At 48.9% G+C, this 19,848-nt stretch overlaps 1 protein-coding gene across 3 annotated transcripts; it reads right to left on the reverse strand.

The window, feature by feature from the left end:
* Window positions 1-378: 378 nt before the first annotated feature.
* Window positions 379-16,075, reverse strand: PPP1R2 (protein phosphatase 1 regulatory inhibitor subunit 2). 3 transcript variants are annotated; one of them, XM_079978245.1, is made up of 6 exons: window positions 15,636-16,075; window positions 14,975-15,082; window positions 14,395-14,472; window positions 14,106-14,206; window positions 11,974-12,165; window positions 379-3,947 (listed from the first exon to the last, which is right to left on the reverse strand). In XM_079978245.1, the coding sequence occupies exons 1-6, from the start codon at window positions 16,058-16,060 to the stop codon at window positions 3,880-3,882; spliced, it is 972 nt and encodes a 323-aa protein (XP_079834371.1). In that variant the 5' UTR covers window positions 16,061-16,075; the 3' UTR covers window positions 379-3,879. The 3 variants fall into 3 exon arrangements, with proteins under 3 accessions (XP_079834371.1, XP_079834370.1, XP_079834372.1); XM_079978244.1 differs by having other exon boundaries at window positions 14,103-14,206; XM_079978246.1 differs by lacking the exon at window positions 379-3,947 and adding an exon at window positions 5,832-5,901 and having other exon boundaries at window positions 14,103-14,206.
* Between the last annotated feature and the right edge of the window lie 3,773 nt (window positions 16,076-19,848).

A 19,848-nucleotide genomic window follows, 5' to 3' on the forward strand; every position in this document is an offset into this window, starting at 1 on the left:
GCAGGAGTCCAGAAAAAAAGCCTTTGTTTTCAATGGTGGGACTGCCAATGTTTTGACTATATGCAATTTTGGCTTCAGGCATGATCCCTGGAAAGGAACCCCCATGTAGGCTGAGAGCTTACCATACATGATTCTACTTCAGAAAAGACAGTTGGCTCCTCCATTATTTACCTTGCAATAGTATGACCTCTCATCTTAAAAAATAAAATTAAACATAGTTTTTTTAACCATGCTCTAGGCACTCTGTTGGGAAACCTCTTTCCACCTTTTTGGAGAGTTTGGATCCAACTTCTCCCCCTGCCCCACAAAGGAGAACAACAGGAAACATCCCCTTTGGCTGCAGCCTCAGCAGCTGAACAAATGCAAAAAGACATACAGTTAAATTAAGAACTTTATTCTAAATACCAAGCAACCCAAAACACACTCTGACATTGCATAGAGCTCCTGCAGTTGCATCCTGGTGACGGCAGTGACAGTGAGCAAATGAAGCAGGAAGAGGCTGGTGAAGGTATTCCACAGCTGAACATACTGCTGGCAACTCTTTGCGCCTTCGTTTGCGGGGTCCCTCCAGCAGAGAAAAGGGAGGAGGAAGCAGAGGCTGCCCTGAGAGTTCTCTTTTTGACTTTGTGGGTCCAACACAGGAAGGGCAGTCAACAACTGATGTGTACCTGGCTTGGCTGAGGAAGTTGGGAGGTGTGTGGCTGCTTTCCTGGTGCTTGTCAGCTTCCTTTTCCCCTCGGGGTGAGCACACACCTCTCCCAAGAAAAGCCTGCAAGGCCAGGGGAGGGAGAAACAGGCTTGTCGATGGAGCTTGCTTTTGCTATGCCACACAACTAGCCAAAAAGAAAAGCCAGCCAGCTGCAGACGTGCTGTGCAGGGTACATCAGAGCACCCATCAGGTGTATTCCAATACCTATTGTTAAAGCTGGAGGGGGAGGATTGGGACACCCCAGAAGTAGTACCAAGTCCCCACCACGGCCTTGAGCTAAAGTCAGGAGGGTGAGCCTGACCGTTCCCTTACACCATAAGCACAAACGCGACATAGCCCTAAAACCCCAATCCTCCCTCTTTTGAGAAATCAACTATGGTTGTACCTTGGAAGTCGAACGGAATCAGTTCTGGAAGTCCATTCAGAAACCAAAGCACGGCTTCTGATTGGCTGCAGGAAGTTCCTGCAGCCAATCGGAAGCCATGGAAGCCCCGTTGGACGTTCAGGTTCCAAAGAACGTTTGCAAACTAGAACACTCACTTCCAGGTTTGCGTTGTTCGGGATCCAAGGTATGACTGTATTAAACGCATGCTTCAATGAAATACCATTCTTTGATGAATGAACTCTGCATTTTCAAAGAATGGGTAACGACTGACAAATCAAAATTGTTTGCAAAACAGTGGAGTGTGCAATCGGCAGGGCATCGCTGCAGTGCTTGATTGAGCACCCTCCCGCCGGGCAGACAGTGGACGGAGGTTCATAAAATTTAATCATTCTGGTTTCAATTGCCTAGAAGTGTTACACTGTATGTTTTGAACTTGGCTGAAGGGGGGGAAAGATACAAAATCTTCAGAAATCCATATAGAATCAATGCCTTAACCTTAATCAATTATACTTGGATGGTAGTCTGGGCAGATTATAAGACTGCATGCTAAGGAAAGAAAGGAGACTGTTCACAAGAGATTCAGCTGCTGGGGGTGGGGCCTGAAAAGCAGCTTCTCTCCCTCCCCCACCCGAGTAGAGGAGGTTCTTCCCCGGACACCTCCACTTGCCAGGTCCTGGTGAAGAACCGGCCCTCCTGCAGAGCTCACTGGGAAGGATCCCTCCAGCACATTCCCAGGGGAAGTCAGAGGCCACCAGCTCACAGAGACCCCTCTGCTCTTCTGCTTCTCATAAGGCTTATATACACCTTGATTTGGTATTTTAAAATTCTGCAGCTTGGTAGGAAAAGGGCCATCAATACATGCAAGACGAAGGGCCCCAAAGGCTGTGCAGGGCAGGCAACTCTGGCCTCAGCATCATGCAGCCAAGAGGTGCTGATTCCAAATGCAGGCATTTTTCCCCACCCTCTTTGCAGAGGAGCCTGAAGTCCAAAGGAGCTTTCGACAGATGGTGGGCCAGCAGAGAACAGGCTAAACTCCCCCAGGGCCAAGGGGGAGCTTCGCAAGCAATCAGGATGGCTTGAGGAAGCAAGCCAGTGGTATTAGACTTGTTTATTTAGGGTCAGTGCTGTACAGAACAGACAACATCCCTGCCCAGAGGCTCACAATCTCAGCCAGCCAACTAGGGGACTGGGGGTGGGTGCCCTGGAGATGCTGCTCACTGGGACCAAGTGGGATACAGGTCAATGTCACTTCACCATGATGTTGTCAAAATAGGGCCGGCCCCACAGGTGGGGCTGGAAGCTGGAGTGCAACCAGCATCTGGAGATCTGCTTTAAAGAGCAGAACATTCACTACAAGTTCTTCTCATGGGAAAATGCAGTCAAAGGAAACTACACTTTTACTTAAAACATCAAAATAAAACTGCAAACGGGAAGCCAGACAGTGACTCTGATGTGGTAACGCTTACATGCAATTCCACACAGCCTGGACTTTTGTGGAAAGGTTAAGCTTGCTTCAACGGCCCCCTCCCCATTTTATTTATATTAAATGACTACACACACGTCTTTCTTGTAAGGGTACAAAGAGCCTAATGTTTTAAGACGACCCTTTCAATGAACTTTCAATGTGTTGTTCAGATGTCACACAGTAAACAAGCCACCTTAAAACAGATCCATAGAGTCATATGGAGTTGGGTCAACACATGGAATTTAGATCAAAATTAGGAAATGAAAAGCCAAAGCAGGATTGTCTCTCTACTCAAGTCTGGAGAGACCCACGACTCTTTCTCCCCTGCCTTCATCCATCTGCCAGGACCCCACCACTTGGGGCCTCCAGCACAAAGGCTGGTCTTCCATCCACAACCACTTACAGGTGGCACGGCAGCACAGTTCACCAGGCCACCCTATCGCTCTGGACAGGAAGAGGGAGGGAGGCGGATGCCAGTGATGCTTTTAGCGCAGATTTGCAAAGCTGACTTCCCTCCAACTTTGGGAAAGTGTGGCAAGCCCCTGGGCTGCCTCAGCTGACAAGGTGGCACACAACTCAATGGAGATTAAGGGTGAAAGAGCCCACAAGACAACACTCCACAGCCAAGCCCACAAGCAGAAGCAGAGAATGTTGCACAGCCTGGCAGGGTTGGAACATCATTTCCAGGCTCAGAACAGCCCCTGGAGGGAATGCAGAGCCCCGTTTCTCCTTCATTTTCCTCCTGGCTGCATTAATGCCACCTCCCTCTCTGCCTCTTTCTCCCCCTCCAGCAACAAGATACAGACTAGCAAGATTAACAAAGAATAAATATTCTACAAAAAGAAACCTATTAATCAATCAATCCCTTTTTTTTCTTTTCAAAATACCTTGTCAATTGTCAAGCGGTTCAGTGTAAGGGTTCATCTATTCTAGTCGTAAAGTTTGGCACATCAAAGCCAAAGCCCTTCTACCAGGCATGTGGCCACTTTAAGTCCTAGAAGGTCCTGCCAAATAGAATAGGAGAAAGCAAAGTGACTGGTTGTTTCAAAACCATAAAGAGGAGCAACACGGATGTGCCAAAGTCACCTGCATTGTACGTCATGTGATCCTGCTGTTTATGCATGAAGCCGTCTTCTCTGTAGCTGCCAGGCACAAGAATAAGCCAGCTCAGCAGAGTTTTCCGTCTGCCTAAGAGAAAAGTCTCGCCAGCTCCCACCACACTTGGCAACACTAAGTGGGAGCTGACCTGCTCCTCAGTTACTTGAGTCACAACTGCAGGTGTGCAATGCAGTGAATACAAAGGTGTGGCTTCAGGATCAGCTACAGTCCTGAGCAGACTTCTTCTAGGCTGTGTGCAATTTTCTCAAGTGGGTCACTAGGATCAGGTGCTGTAGGAAAGAGAAAAAAAGAAACAGGGAATTTCTCACCAGCTGAAGTTTACATCACAAAAGATTGTGCGTCTGTGGGGCAAGCGTTCACCTCACAGGAGCAGAGCCCAGACGGTCAGATGCCTGCATGCAGCATCATTCTTTTTCATCTGAACAGGGTGAAACTCCAAATGGTTAACCTGAGTCCATCAAAGCGTGTGCACAACGCCCAAACACATGGGTCATCTCCACTAGCTGCAGGGTGCCACCCACAATGTGCATCACGAGGGCCTTTTAAACCACCCACATGCTTCAACCACTTTCCAGGTCACAAAAGCTGCCCTCCCGGACTGCAGGCCTGAAGCCACCTGGGAAATAAATCCAACTTGGGCAACCAAGCGCAAGGGACCGAGGCATCCACACCTCATGGTCAGGATTCTGCATCTGCCACACATAATCCCAGCAAGAACTGGACCAGCCCCAAGTCTAGCACCATTTTTGAACAGGCTGGCCAAGGAGGTACATCTACCCTAGAGAAGACTAAGCAGGAAGGCACACGGAGAGGCAGAACTATACATATATATATATAAATACACACACACACACACACACAACCCACAGCTGTCAAGCAGGTGGCTGAAGAGACAAAAGGGAAGGGAGCAGCATCTTCGACTGACAGCAGTGCACCAGGTGACTGGGAAGGGGAGAGATCAGCGACTCACAGATCAACCAGTTGTGCCAAAGCGATGCCATTTTTGTTTAACTTGGTTCTCAAGGCTAAAATAACCTCAGCAAAGATCTCTGGAGATGAAGAGAAAGACACAGGGATCTGGGACATCATGTGTGCCTTCTCCTCCCTGCCCAGCCCCAATGTTTTTGTAGCCAACTGATGAGGATTTGCTACCCCAAGTGTCTCTCCTGGCCTCCTTCCCAACATCTTAGTCACACAGCAGGTGTCTTAAGTTGAGGGACGCATACAGCTCTTGAGACAACTGAGCAGGGAGCTCCACTCTACACTCAACAGCTTAGCCTGATACTCCCCAAACACTCCCCACACCATTCCTACAGGACTTGGGGGAAAGAGAGGGGGGACAAGGGGAGAAAATGCACCTTTTCTCTGGCGCCTCATAGAGAGGTAGGAAATCCCATTCTTAATAATAAAAAGCTGCAGGCCTCCAACTCAGACCCCATTTCTGAGGAAAGAGTCCTTTAAAAAGCCACACAGTTAGTGGCTTAAACCCCACAGTGGCTTCAGCCCCACAACCAGCCCTCCATTCAAAGGCAGCAAGTGAGCAACTGAGAGCAGGCAACTCAACCCAGACTTGCCCCTCTGCTTGGAGAAAAGATGAACAGCTGCCAAAGAGTCTACAGGCCTGCATGTTAGAGGGAAGCCCTTCACTGGGCTCTGCAGTTGTGGGAAGGGCAAAGACGGAGTCCTGGTGATACAACTGGAGGTCGTAGGAGAGCAAGTGGAAGCCACGGGGAGCTTAGTGGAAGGAGCTCAACTCACAAGCACCCCAGGGCCTTGCTGGGGGAGAAGACCAGGAGCCTGGGCAGCCAGACCCTCCTGCACTTAGCCACCCATTCCGGCATGCCAGCATGAAGGAGACAAACACAGAAGGACACCCCCCCCCCGACCCAGCTGAAAGGACTGCAAGCCCTCAACTGAATCAACATTCAAGGCCTGCTCTTGTCCAAATACTGTGCTGAAACGAGAGATGAAGTATCCTACAGGGATTTCTAAGTGACTCAGGCTGACAGGAAGTTCAGAAATGCGCATGTTTCAGCTTCCTTTGCTCTGTGAACTGCACAGCTTCACAAGAAAGGTCATCCGCAGAATTACGGCCAGCAGCTAACCAGCACGTCGTCGTCGGGGTTCTGGTGGGAAGATTCATTAGGCCTTGATTTGATTCTCATCTGCTTTATTCCTACTACTCTGAATGTCATGGCTAACATATTATTCAACAGTCCCAATCTGTCAGAAAGAAGACAACAGTAAAAAAACAAAACCTCACCTCAGTCAAGAAATGCACATAACGTGTTTCAGACTGGCCAGAATACGATGGGCAGGCACTGCTTCAGTGCACTTGCAAAAAGATAAAATTTGCTTCCAGAGGTTGAAGTGATGGCAGAACCTCCTGCAGGATCCAGTCCATGGCCTGTCTAGGGCAGAACTCTGCTCTCAAAGGGGCCAACCAGTTGCCCCTAAGGGATGCCCGCAAGCAGGACATGAGTGCAACGCCCCAGGGAACACCAGCCGCTGGTACGGAGAGGCCTGCTGCCTCCGAAAGAGGCAGCAGAAGCACAGCCACAGTGGTCGGTCACTGGGGAGCCTGATCTGCCAAGCTTTTCTCTAATCCTCTTTTAATGCCACCCAAGTTGGCACCCATCTCTGCCATAACCTGACTCTGTGCTGTGTGAAAGATGTTCTTTAGTCCCAATTTTATACCTCTATCATGTTTCCTGTTGCTTGTCTTTCCTCTGAACTAAAAATATTGTCACCTTTCCTCACTGGTTTGCTGTTTCACCCCATTGTCCTTTTCTGAACTTCTTCCAGCTCTACAATATTCTTTTTGAGGCGACATTCCAAACTGCACCACAAATTTGTGCAACGACGTAACAATTTTGACAGTTTTATTCTTAATCCCTTTCCTAACAATCCCTAGCCCAGGCATAAGTAAACTCCGGCCCTCTAGATGTTTGGGACCACAATTCCCATCATCCCTAGCTAACAGAACCAGTGGTCAGGGATGATGGGAATTGTAGTCCCAAACATCTGAAGGGCTGGAATTTGCCTATTCCTGCCCTAGCCTTTCTCAACATCTTCATCAAGGTCTCCACTGGAACCCAAGGTCTCCTTCTTGGTCATTTGCTGCCGATCCCAGGAGCACTGATGCAAACTTTAGATTTCTTGCCCCCATGAACATCATTTTACACTTACTCATGAGTCATTCCACGCCAAATCACCTGATTTTAATACTCGATCATGCTCTCATGACTCAGATTTTCTTCAAAAAAAAAAAAAATTATGTGTAGATACCTATGAGATAACCTCAAATTATTTTGTAAAGATTTTTTGGTCCAAAATTGGGCACAGGAGACCATTCAAAGTGAATCATTATTTAATAACAAAATTGGTCTATAATTCTTTACACTCAATAAATCTGTGCCTTGTTTTGGAATCAAAGTAATATAGGCTTCTTTCCATGTCTTTGGGGTCAGTCCTTTTGTCAATATATTGTTCATAACTTCTCTTAACAGGGATATCAGTTGTTCACCTAATATTTTATAATACTTTACTGTAAATCCGTCTGGTCCAGGTGCCTTCCCAATCTTTCCCTGTTTAATTGCTGTTTGAACTTCCGTAGTTGTTGTTAATGAGTTCAATTGATTTTGTTTTTCCTGCAGGACCTAATAAAAACAAGCTATGTCTCAGAGCCCTTGTTCATTTTATTGTGTAAAACACTTCTGAAATGATATGGTCAATGATGCTGTTTTAACCACTGTATGCAATATGACCTTTCTGAATCAGCAAGAAAAAATGTATTTATTTTTGTACTTTAAAAACATCCAACAAGTTTCTTGTGAATGAAACCAAAGGATTTAGGCAATAAGTATCAGACTTGAGGGATTCTCTTCTCCCCCGGCAGCTTCAAGGATCAAAGAAAAAGCAAGAAATTCTTATTTTGTGGTTTTAATTCAGCAAATACGGAGCCTGGCAAGCAGCTCCATCTAAACACCATTGTGACAATGCTCACTCTGAGCCTCTCCCCCTCCTTCCCCAGCAACAGCCAGTAGGTTTTAAATTGGAAAATACAGATTTGTTAGATCTTGAAGGACATGACAACAGATTTGGATGCCATGCATACCTGTGGAATTACAAAGGGAAAGCGCATATTCCATAATCACATAATCAGGAAGTCACTTTTAAAAGTATGGGAAAGATATAGATTTATTAGAACAAAAGACTCTGTGGTAGTTGTCACCAACGGAAGCAACATCAATTTTTAAAAAAGGAGAGAAAAATGGCTTACGTATAGAGATCTTTTAATAGAAATAGAAGGGAAATTAAAATGGAAAGATTTTGAAGAGATTCGAGATCATGTTAATGATTGGTTGCAATATTTTCAAGTAAATGGGGTTTTTAAATAAGATAAAAAGAAATGATTTAGCTATACTCTATCTAGATTTTAAAGAGAAATTGTAGAGGATAACACTAAAATACTGAAGAAAATGTATAATTTATTGTTAGAATGGGAAACCAAAGATGAAGAAGTTAAATGTGTAATGATTAAATGGGCACAAGATTTAGGACACAATATGCAAATGAAAGATTGGGGGCAATTATGGAAAGTTGATTTAAAATTTACTGCTTGTACAACTCTGAAAGAGAATTATATGAAATGATGTACTGACGGTATTAAACTCCAGTTAAGCTTGCAAAAATGTATAGAACTAGTTTCAATAAATGCTGGAAGTGTAAAGAGAAAGTTTTTTCAAATGTTGTGGAATTGTAATTACGAAATAAAATTTGGTATAAAAATGTTAAGTACATTGAGGTATAAGATCATAAAAATAAGTCAGAAATTAAGCAGAAGTACCGTATTTTTCGCCCTATAGGACGCACCTTTTCCCCTCCAAAAATGAAGGGGAAATGTGTGTGCGTCCTATGGGGCGAATGCAGGATTTCGCTGAAGCCTGGGGAGCGAGAGGGGTCGGTGCGCACCGACCCCTCTTGCTCTCCAGGCTTCGCGCAGCTTTCCGCAAGCAGCGGGAGCCCAGCGCTGGGCTCCCGCTGCTTGCGGAGAGTTGCCTGCATGCTGAAGCCTGCGCGCGCTGAGCTCAGCGCGTCCAGGCTTCGCGGTCGTCTCCGCAAGCAGCGGGAGCGCTCCCGCTGCTTGCGGAGAATTGCCTGCATGCTGAAGCCTGCCCGCACTGAGCTCAGCGCGTCCAGGCTTCGCGGACCTCTCCGCAAGAAGCGGGAGCCAGCGCTGGGCTCCCACGGCTTGCAGAGAGCTGCCTGTTTGGGGGCTGGGGCCCCAGCCCCGCGTCTGGGGGGGAAATAATTTTTTTCCCTTTATTTCCCCCCCAAAAAACTAGGTGCGCCTTATGGGACGGTGCGTCCTATAGGGCGAAAAATACAGTAATAAATATTTAAAGAACCAGGGAAGTCATGGGGTGGGTTTTTTTTCCTTCTTTTGTTTATATGACAAATGTTATATTGTGTTATTTGGTTGAATATTAAATTGTAAAATCCAATCTATCTATCGTCACATTTACATGCGCACACACACACATACAGCCTCATTACCAAAATAGATTTGATCATATCATTGCAGAAGTGTTTTACACAATAAAATGAACAAGGGCTCTGAGACGTATTTTGTTTTTATTAAATAATCAATAAAACTTAATTTTAAAAATATATCAGATGACACTGTAACATAAGGGGGTACAATTTTAACTATTCTCATGAATGTGTGAGTTATTTCAGGCTCAAGGAGACCTTAAACCTGTACAAAAAAAGTAAAAAAAGTGCAAACAATTTATTTAAAAATCAATTTATTTTATAACCACCAAAAAACCCCTCCTTATTTTTAAAACATAAAAAGTACATGGTTAGCCCATTCTACAACAAAAGTATGAAACACATGTTAGTTGTGGTTTGCACGCTATGGCTTATCAAACCCACCAGAAATAAAATTACAAAAATTCACTTTGAATGGTCGGTGACCCTTTTCTGTGGCACTTAGTACCATTTTTATACCTTATTTTGAAAGAGACCACAAGTACCTTTATTTTGATACCAAAATAAGCCCAATTGGTTGAAAAATGAGTGAAAAAGGTTTTCCTTAAACTGACACAGAAATTACATTAGCCTAAATCGCACAATAAACCAAATTTTCAAAAAAATTCATCTGCGCCCAATTTTGGACCAAAATTTCTTTAAAAATTATTTGAGATTCTCTTCCCTGGGCTCCCTCAACCATTCCACAGCACACCTGGGCTCACTACTCTCTCCTAGAACTCACAGATCCTCCTCTATCGCCCGTCTCTGCCACAGTGCTGTTCTGCATGTGCTTATTCCAGGCATAGGCAAACTCGGCCCTCCAGATGTCTCGAGACTACAACTCCCATGATCCCCAGCTAACAGGACCAGTGGTTGGGGTGATGGGAACTGTAGTCCCAAAACATCTGGAGGGCTCAGTTTGCCTATGCCTGGCTTATACTTTTCAAAGCTCCCTTTGTTATCAATGCCTTTTCCAGCCCAGATGTCAAAGGTGTATTTCTGCTAAAGGAGAGACTTAGAACTAAAGAACTTGGAAACTGAAGTTCATATGTGTATCATGGGATAGAAGAATATCTGGGTTGCATCTGGGAGGAGAATCTCAAAACCCAACTGTTCAGGCATCACTAACACTGCTGCTTCCAACGTGTCTTTGTGAATGAAGCCACTTGGCCAGCAACAGCAGAAGCCAACTAAAAATAAATAAATCAGTGCCACTAAGCAGCCTTTGAAATCTCCAAGAGAAGCATTCAATTTATTCATGTGAGGATAAAGGAGGATGGGTAAATGAGGCATGCAAAGAGGGAAGGCCAAACCAGCTCAGCAGCAGCTGAATAAGCCATTCTGCATGCAGAACGCTGTGTGAGGAGTGCAAACGCAAACCTCCAGGCCAGCTCAGCTGCTGCCCAATTCTCTCTCTCTCTCACGCAAACACACACTGAGTCTGTCTGCTGACATGGCAGTGCTGGCTGCTTGGGCTCCACCCAGCTGCACAAATCCTAGAAGGGCTTGCCTTCCAGTCACCTGGAAAAGGAGTGGAAAAACAAGAATGGCAACACACTGCCCATTTTTGTCTCTCCACAGTTCCCATTTCTACCTCAAGGAGAACGGCCCCTGCAGGCAAATAGGAACAAGTCCCTCCAATGGAAACAGAGCTGGCTGTTAAGGCTGGGCAATATCTGGTTTTCGACATCGTGATATATCACCAGTTAAACATTGCAATATACTGATGAAATAAGGATGGAGCTATGTAGAGACATTGGCTGGCTTCATGGGTTTTCCCACATTGTGATTTTTGCCAGCACCTGCTCTTGTGATTTGCTGCCCCCTGGCAGGGGAGAGCTGAGCTGGCAGAGTTTAACAGGGGCTGCAGGAATTGCGAGAATCACAGAATTGGGAGAAACCGCAAGGGTCATTTACTTCAACACCCTGCAATGCAGGAAGCTTGGCTAAGGCATCCATGACAGACGGCTATCCAACTTCTGCTTGAAAACTTCCAAGGAAGTGTGGGCTGGCTTCATGGTTTTTCCCACATTGTGATTTTTGTATAGTGCGCCAAACGTACTCACTCACACACAGACTAGGGATAGGCAATGTATTGAAACATCATCAAAAATCAGTTTGAAGTCCACATTATGTCAACAGTTTCATAATATTCAGCATGGCAATATATAGTGAATCACAATGTGTGTGTGTGCGCGTATGCACGCACTATGAAAAAAATTGCAACATGTAAAAAATGTGAAGCCAGTCATCCCTTCTCTCACAATTTCTTCTGTCCCTGTTGTTCTGTTCTATCAGTTGTGTCAGTTTTAGACCACTAAGAAGCAGCACTTTCCAGGACGTTACCCTGTTCACCTCTACATAATTACATCCTTATTTCAGACATTGTGATCTGTTGGTATATCAGGATGTTTACCTGATGAATGTCTCACCAAACACATATTGCCAGGTCAAAAATCATGAAACCGACAGCACGATATAGACTTCAAGCTGGTACTGTATATCATTTTGAAGAAAATACCAGAGTTGTCAGGCGATGCAAAGCAAACACTTGGCTGAAGATGGCCAAGGCTGCCAAACCCCTAGAGCAGCTGCCTAGGAGCCTGCCTGGGGATTTCATCCTGGCACCTAAGAATCTGAAAGCTATTCTCAGCCCTGCAAAATGCCCTCCACTCTGTGGCTCGTAGAGCCAACGCTAATGGGGAAGTGCTCTCTGACCGGCACCAACTGTAGGCACTTTGGGAGTAACTGGCTCACCAAGGTCTACTGTGTCCCGCATCTCTTCATCACATTCATCGTCTTCATCCTCATCATCACATTCATCGTCGTCATCTTCTTCATTGGCTGTGTCACCATGCAGCTCCTTCGCAATCAGCTGCCTGGCCAGCTTGATGTTCTTGCCTTCATTGTAGTGGATCTTCCTTTTCATCTCAAACTGCCTCTTCTTCTCTGCACGGAGAACAAACAGATTCAGTAGACCTACTCATCAGCCATCGTTTTTTGATTGCGATACCTCCTGCAACTTCACATTTTACACACTCTGCTAAAGCTGCAGCAGATCTTGCCGCCGCTGCCTGCTGCCATGAAGACCCTGAACTACAAGAACTGGGGTCCATCCAAAAAAAAAATAAAAATCAAAATTTCAACAGGAAGGTTTTGAAAAAACCCTGCAGAGGCATTGCATTTGGCCAGGAGACAATGTACATAAATGTGTTCAACTGGAATTACTTACCACATTCCCTAGGGTGCATTTCCTAAGGAGAGTTACAGCCGACCTCATCCCAAAGGCTATGGGTGGGTAGGGAGGCAGCACAAACAGAACTTGTTTTTGGTCAGTCTAGAACTTCCAGAACATTTTTCCCTCCCAGCTTCTGCAGGGTGCTCAACTAGAATTTTTCCAGGTCCGTAATGGAGCAGAATTTCCACCTGAACAGCCAAAATCCACCTGCACAAGTGTGTATGCACAGTCTGTGCAAGAACCACACCAATGTCTATTTTGTTGGGCCTTTGCACTGAGAAATCAGTGGCTTATTTTTCTGCTTAGTAAAGTCAAAGGAAGGAGGAGACAGACCAACCTAAGCAGCTCCCAAGCTCAGCCATTTTACTCTGGAGTCAGGCATAAGGGTAGGTAACTGGGAAGGCTTAAGGGTACAAAAGAAGAGATACCCAGCACAAATGCCAGCTATTCTCAAGGGCAGTTTTCAGAAAGCCATGGTATGAACACACAAGAACTGCAGCATGTAATTGCAAAAAGAGGCAAGAACATGATCCCCAAACTGATCCGTCAAAGAGCGACCATTCTTTCCAACTTGTCCCATGGCCCCTGCAGTTAGCCTTAAAGGAAAAGGCAGCTCATTCACCACCACAGCTCTCTCCCTCCTCTATGATGTTATGCAGTCAAAAGAACTGCTGACTTGGAAAAAGCTCCGTGTCTCACCAAGAGCCTGAAATTTAGAAATTTAATTGGAAAGTTCAGGGGGAAGGAAAACATCCAAAATCATAACTGTCACCAAGCATCTTTATCATGCCATGGGGAGGTAGAGATCTAAGAAGGATGAACTTTTACCTGTTAACCCAACCCAACTCCACTTGTTAGAAGGTCCCAGCCATTACCTGACACTTAAGGGCTCTATTCCAGCTAAGTCATACTCAAAGAGGAGCCCCTCATTGCAAAGGGCTTAAGTCAATTAACAACACTGGTTTCAACGGAATCCAACCCCCAGGAGTGCCTTCAAATCCAAGCATCTTTCTTTCACAGGTTATAACTATTATATTATTGGGGTCCAAAGTCAAGAGTCTGTTCCTTGGGCTTCAATCCCACCTCCCAGCTCCACTGGATGGTCACAGGCAAATTACCATCCTCTGCCTCAGCTTTCCATCTATGGATAGGGATAAGGTAAAGGTAAAGGTACCCCTGCCCGTACAGGCCAGTCGTGTCCGACTCTAGGGTTGTGCGCCCATCTCACTTAAGAGGCCGGGGGCCAGCGCTGTCCGGAGATACTTCCGGGTCACATGGCCAGCGTGACTAAGCTGCTCTGGCGAGCCAGCACCAGCGCAGCACACAGAAACGCCGTTTACCTTCCCGCTATAAAGCGGTACCTGTTTATCTACTTGCACTTATGGGTGCTTTCGAACTGCTAGGTGGGCAGGAGCTGGGACCGAAAGACGGGAGCTCACCCCACCGCGGGGTTTCGAACCGCCGACCATGCGATCGGCAAGCCCTAGGCACTGAGGTTTTACCCACAGCGCCACCCGCGTCCCGACACATAGATAGGGATAAACCACAACATCTGTGCAAATATGAAAAATAAAAACTATCTAGCCCTTCACACATTTCAGCTATTCCACAGGCACCATTTGGCTCTAACTGGCAAAGCAAGACCTACCACGTTCTTCAGGAGTTAACTCCGACTCATCCTCCTCTTCGTCGCTGCTCTCTTCCTGCTGAGCGAGGATCTTCGGCCCTTTGCCATGCGCTGCAGCTGCTAACCTACACAGATTTATTGGGTTATTTATTTTATTTCATGATACTTTTAGCCTACTCTATTTCCCAAGATCACAAGACAGGTTACAGTAGTAACATAACACACCCAAAGAAATAAGCAAGTTCAGGTAAAAATATAAATTTAAAATGTAGCATAAAACCTAAGAATCCTTCCTGCACCCAGGAGCACTTACTTTTTTGCCAACACATCTGCAGTGACGGCTTCGTTACATTCTGTATCGCTGCCTGCATCTTCGTCATCTCCTGCCATGCTGCAAAGGTAAGTAAGACACAGAGGACATCAAGAGAACTTGCTGCTACAGCCTCACTTGAAGAAGCAGCACCAAGCTACTTGCGTGCCAAAAGAGATTCCTTTAAATGCCAGCTCTCCTTATTTCAAGTATTTTTGTGTAAATCAACTCCTGTGCTGAAGATACCAAAGGTATCTACAAAAATCAAGGCGATATCCAACTATGTCATATTCAGAGACCTATTAAATGCTGTAATTGGTCTCTTTAAACAGAGTAGAAGGGCTTTTCCCTCGATATATAAATTTGTTGAAAGATATAGTTTATACTTGGAGCTTGCACTTCCCAAAAGCCTATCATGCACACAAATGTGCACTAATTAATCAAAAGCAAGCCCCACAACACAGAAAGCCTGCCACGCCATGCAGTCTTTTCACTCCAGGCTGCTGTTTAGCCTATCAAAAGTGCCTTTATCTGGCGAAGCGCACAAGGGCAACCTATCTTTTAATCATCATGACTGGCTTACCTATGGTAGGGAGTGCTTGGCTCATCTATCTTCATTAAGCCGTAGTCTTTGCCCGCTGGATGGTAGGTAGCTAGGATGTTCATTTCATCCCACTTCTGGGACTTCTTACTAAAAGAACACGAGAAAGGAAAGAAATGGAATTAGAATGGAGAGAACCATTAGCACTTCTCTCTTCCAGAAACCCTATTCCCTCTCCCTAGAGAGCAGGGCAACTCACCCTTTTGATCTATCCAACCCCACCTTAAAGCCCCTGCTCAGGTACAAAGCTCACTGGGTGGGTCTTATAACCCCCCAACCCGACAGGGCTGTTGTAAGGACAAGATGAAGAGGGAGAAAGGGCAAAGACCACCTTGAGATCTTTGGAGAAAAGGTGGATGATAATAATACTAGTAAATTATTTATAACCCGCCCATCGGGAATAAGAACAGACGACCGCTCTGATCTGCCTGTTCCAATCATGAAACGAGGTCGCACACGCCCCCCCCCCCGGGCAGCAACCAAGCAGATCTGACCAGGAGGCTCCCCGTCCTGCCCCCGGGGAGTGGGCCTGGGGGGCCCCGAAGGGAAGCTGATCCAGGGCCGGAGCGGCGCCCTTCCCTCGGCTGCGCCCGGCCTCCCGCGCCCGAGTCCCGCCCCCCCCCGGCCCGGCCCGGCCTCGCACCCTTGGGCGTCGGCGTCGTAGGCGCCTCCGAGCGCGGCCTCGGCGGCGGGCGGCTTGGCGGCGGCAGGCGGCTTGGCCTTGGCGGTGGAGGCCTCTGCCAGGGCCGCCGCCACCAGGCCCGCGCCGCCGCCGCTGCTGCCGCTGCCTCCGGAGGGGTTCTTGAGGATGCCCTTCACGGGGGGGCGGCCGCTGCTGGACGAGGACTTGGCCTCCATGGCGCCGGGAGGGGGGCAGGCGCTCCCCGCCCGACCACTCGCTCGCCCGCCCGTGGCCTCGCTGCTCCTGCTGCCGCTGCTGCCGCTGCTGCTGCTGCTGCTGCTGCTCCTCAGGCGGCGGCGGAGGCGGGACCGGAGGCCGCTCGGAGTCACGGAGCCACCTCGCTCTGCGCACGCGCAACAGGCAGGCGACGCGCGACGAGGCGTCATAAGCGGGGCGCGGGCGGGGGGCGGGGCCGGCTCCCTTCCCTCCCCGGGCGGGGAGGACCAGCAGTCTGAGCATGCGCTGAGCGCGCGGGAGGCGGGACGTCCGGAAGCTCGGATGTAGAACGCGCCGCTCAACGCAAACTACGCCTGCGCAACCCGAACAACAACAACAAGCGCTGCCATTGGACGCGAATCGGCCTTGGCCAGCGCCTCAGAACCGGGCGGCCTCCGCCCTCCGGACGCGGCAGGAAGGCAGCTCCCGTCGGCCCCCGCGCCAGCCCGGCAGGATGACGGGAGTTGTAGTGCAGGCGCGCCAGGAGGGACCCAGGCAGGGAGGCGGGCGGGCGAGGAGGCCTTTCCGCGGGGCCCCGGGCTCTGGCCCCGCTGGCCGCGTCCGCTGGCCGGCCTGGTTCCGGCCCGGCCTCGCCCGGAGGCCCCTCAGCAGAGGGCGGGTGTGCCGCCTTCCCCTTCATAGAAGGGCTGGAAGGGACCCCCGAGGGCATCCACTCCGAAGGCTCTTCCTGAATTCTGTCCTCACAACACCCCCGTGGCTAAGCGGGCACTCCGACCCCCTCTCCCCACTGCACCACCGCTGGGACTGGCGTGGCTGGGGAGGGACCCATTCCTCCGGGGCCCTTCTCTCCTGCCTTGAGGGGTCTGGCCAGCTCTGCCCCCGGGTGCGGAGCCCTCTCCCGCTCCCGGGCAGGCAGCCGGCAGCCTGGGCCCATCCCGGCTCCGTCACCGGGCTTGGCTGCTGGCTGTCAGGCGCTGGGCTAACAAGCAGACGGGGCGGGGGTGCCGGGGGATTAGGGCTTGCCGCTCTGCTGTCAGAACAGCTTTAGCAAGTGGGCCATCTCCCTTCAGGGGACGCAGCTCGTCCATGCAGAGCGGCTCCAGGCAGGAGAACATCCCGCCCTGCTTGGCTGCTAATCAGGACGCCCTGTCTCTGCCTGTTCCCTTGCAAGGAGTGACAACCGCATCATCTTGCCAGCTGTCAGCCCTGCCCAAACCAATCGAGCGGCTTGCTGGAGTGATTGAGATAATGGCCGGGTTGAGCCTCGGCCGCTGCTGGCTTGTCAGATCATTTGGGAGCTCGGGGGGGGGGGGGACTGCCAGTCTCTCTCGGCCCGAGCACAAAATTGCCCAGACAGGCCTCTTCCCCTTGAGCGGTTCGGATGAGTTCCACATGCCCAGGCTCCCGGGTTGCCAGCTCCCCTGCCCCTGCTTGTATTTTTATGCCGTGAACCAGTGGTATAGAAATTTAATAAATAGAAGGGGGGAAAAAGGTCACACGCATCCTGTTTCACCACCTGAGGCCCCACCAAAGCCTCTCTTGCCGGCGTGCACAGCTGTGTGTTCTGGCGATATCTCAGGAGAGCCCCACAAGATTGTGCAGAGGCCTCACCCGAGTCCGGAAGCCACCCCAACCAGCCGCCCTTCCAGTCGCAAGGATGGTGGTAGAGGGCATCCATGGAGGCACCCCATAGATTCTGCCACCTGAGGTGGCTGCCTCAGTCTACCTCATGGATGGGCCAGCCCTGTGTGCATCCGTCACACAGCATCAGGGTGAGTGGGCAAGCAGGCAGTGGCTTCACTTCAGTCACCTGGGAGAGAGTCAGGGTGTGTGGGAGCAGGTTCCCCAAGGCAGGTGTTGCGGTTGAGTGAGGGTGAGGTGTTCCTGTTGGATTGGGAAAGGTACAGTGCTGTGGGATGGCAGACACGCAGCCAGGAGGGCTAACACAGAATCCCCAGGGGTGGCACCAGACTGCCGCCCCCACCCCCAACTGAGGAAGACCCAAGGGGGATAAAGGCAGGTTAGTGTGAGTCTCGCTGGCTCCAGGAGGAAGCCATGGCATTTGTCCCTGCATGATGCTGAGCTAAGCGCATGTCACTGTAGTTATCCATCTGAACACCAGCTGCGGAAAGGTCAAAATATTTAGAGGGACCAAGATGGCTGTTGGTGGTCTGTGGAAAACGGGATTCTTTCATAACTGGTGGCCAGATCTGAGCCAAGGTTGTCTTTGAGCAGCTGGGAGTTTGGGGGGAGCTCAGGGCTGGATCTGGAGTAGGACCCAGAAGTCACAGCGTCAGGTTCCAGAGGGTGCCATCTAGGTTGGTAGAGGGAGAGCAGCTTTTTGCAGGGACTTCTCAGTCCTCCAGCAAGAAGAGACAGGTTTGGCCAGCCGCAGGGTTGCTGCGCTGCCCGTTTTCTCCTGGGCAAACCAGGAATTTGTGCCTTTGGGGCTGCATTTGAATTTCCAGGGACTGAAAGCTGTGTTCTGTCTGTTCAATCCATCCAGCCATTTCCCATCAGCTGCAAAAGTACCCCAGGTAGCAGATATCTCTCTCTCTCTCTCTCTCTCTCTCTCTCTGTGCATATGCATTGCTTGGAATGCTGGTCCTTAGAAAAATGGCAGGTGGCAACTGCATTTCATTTAGGAAGGATTTCTCTCTCACACAGGAAGGAATCCCTCCCCCTCTCTCCTCCGACTATTCCTGCTATGGCACACATGTGCTTCTCCTAAAAGCCATTTGCTCCCTGCTTCAAAAATATGTATGGCCATATGGAAATCGAACCATCAGGTTTCTAAAATATTGCTGTTCTCCTTAGTTTTGGGCCCTCATTTGCTGCTTGTGGCATAAGTTAGCTAAGGCAAATATATGCAGATGAGAAAAAGCTCATGGGGAGATGTGCCAGAATGTTTACAGCTTCCTGCTTTATTTTTATAGTCTTAATAAGTTAATTTTATTAGTATTTTGCATTTTGACTTTCTATGTGAGCCAGCATGGAAGGGCTTTGGCCCTGAGTGGTGTCAGAGCTCAGCTGGCTATTATTTAGAGAATAAGCAACCCAGAGGAGGCCAGAGGCAGGAGGCCTGATTCCACACAGCCCTGCGGACCCTGCTCCGACTCTCTTGAAGGGCTCTGGAGCACCAGGTGCTTGGCTCCTGGCAAGCCACTGGGTGGCGCTCCAGGTCCACTCAGCGGATCAGCTTGCTTGCTCAAAGACCCAGCAGCTGCCTAGAGAAGCTGGGCCGGTGAGGAAGCGGCCAGTGTCCCACTTACAAACTCTTGGGGCAGTGAATGTTCCATGAGCTCTTCTTCCTCAAGCTCAGCTCAGCTTCCGCACAGGCAGCCATTACTGGTGTGGCAGACATGAGTGCTGGAACTACAGGCAGGTTTGTGTGGCACAGTAGTTTAGTTTAGTTGTTTAGTTGTAGTATGAAAAGTTACAGGAACTGAGCAGGACACTCCGGGGCGGGCGCTGGGAGGAAACAAAGCAGCGTCTCTGCCCAGAAACTCTTGCAGGCGTAAAGAGCATTGAGAGCAGGATCATGTATTACTTCCCTGAAACCATGGTGAGCACCAATCGCTAGGAATGCACAATTAATGAGGGAGGTAGAGGGGTCCCCAGTTGGCTGCTCTCAAGCAAGCTAGGTCCAGAGATTCAGGTTTCAGACGGTGGTTTGTCTGGAGTGAAGCAAACCACAGTCTCCTGGGTGTCCCCCACGCCAAGCAGAGGCTTGTGGTTTGCTGCTTGCACTGGCTTCACATTCAGCCGTTAGCCATGAACTCTGACATGTGACTGAGGCTTATGACGGGGGTGGGGGATGCATCTCCACTCAGGCCTGATCCCCACTGGATGGCCTCAGGGCAGCCGTTATTTCTCACCTGTAACTACCTCAACCATAACTGGTCCCTCCTAAGCTGCAAATAAATTGCAAATAGGTAAGGCTTCAATTGTTGAGGTGTTTTTACATATTTTGTATGCCTTATGTTTATCACTGGAG

This window comes from Podarcis cretensis, assembly GCF_951804945.1.
Source record: "Podarcis cretensis genome assembly, chromosome: 5".
NCBI lineage: Eukaryota > Metazoa > Chordata > Lepidosauria > Squamata > Lacertidae > Podarcis > Podarcis cretensis.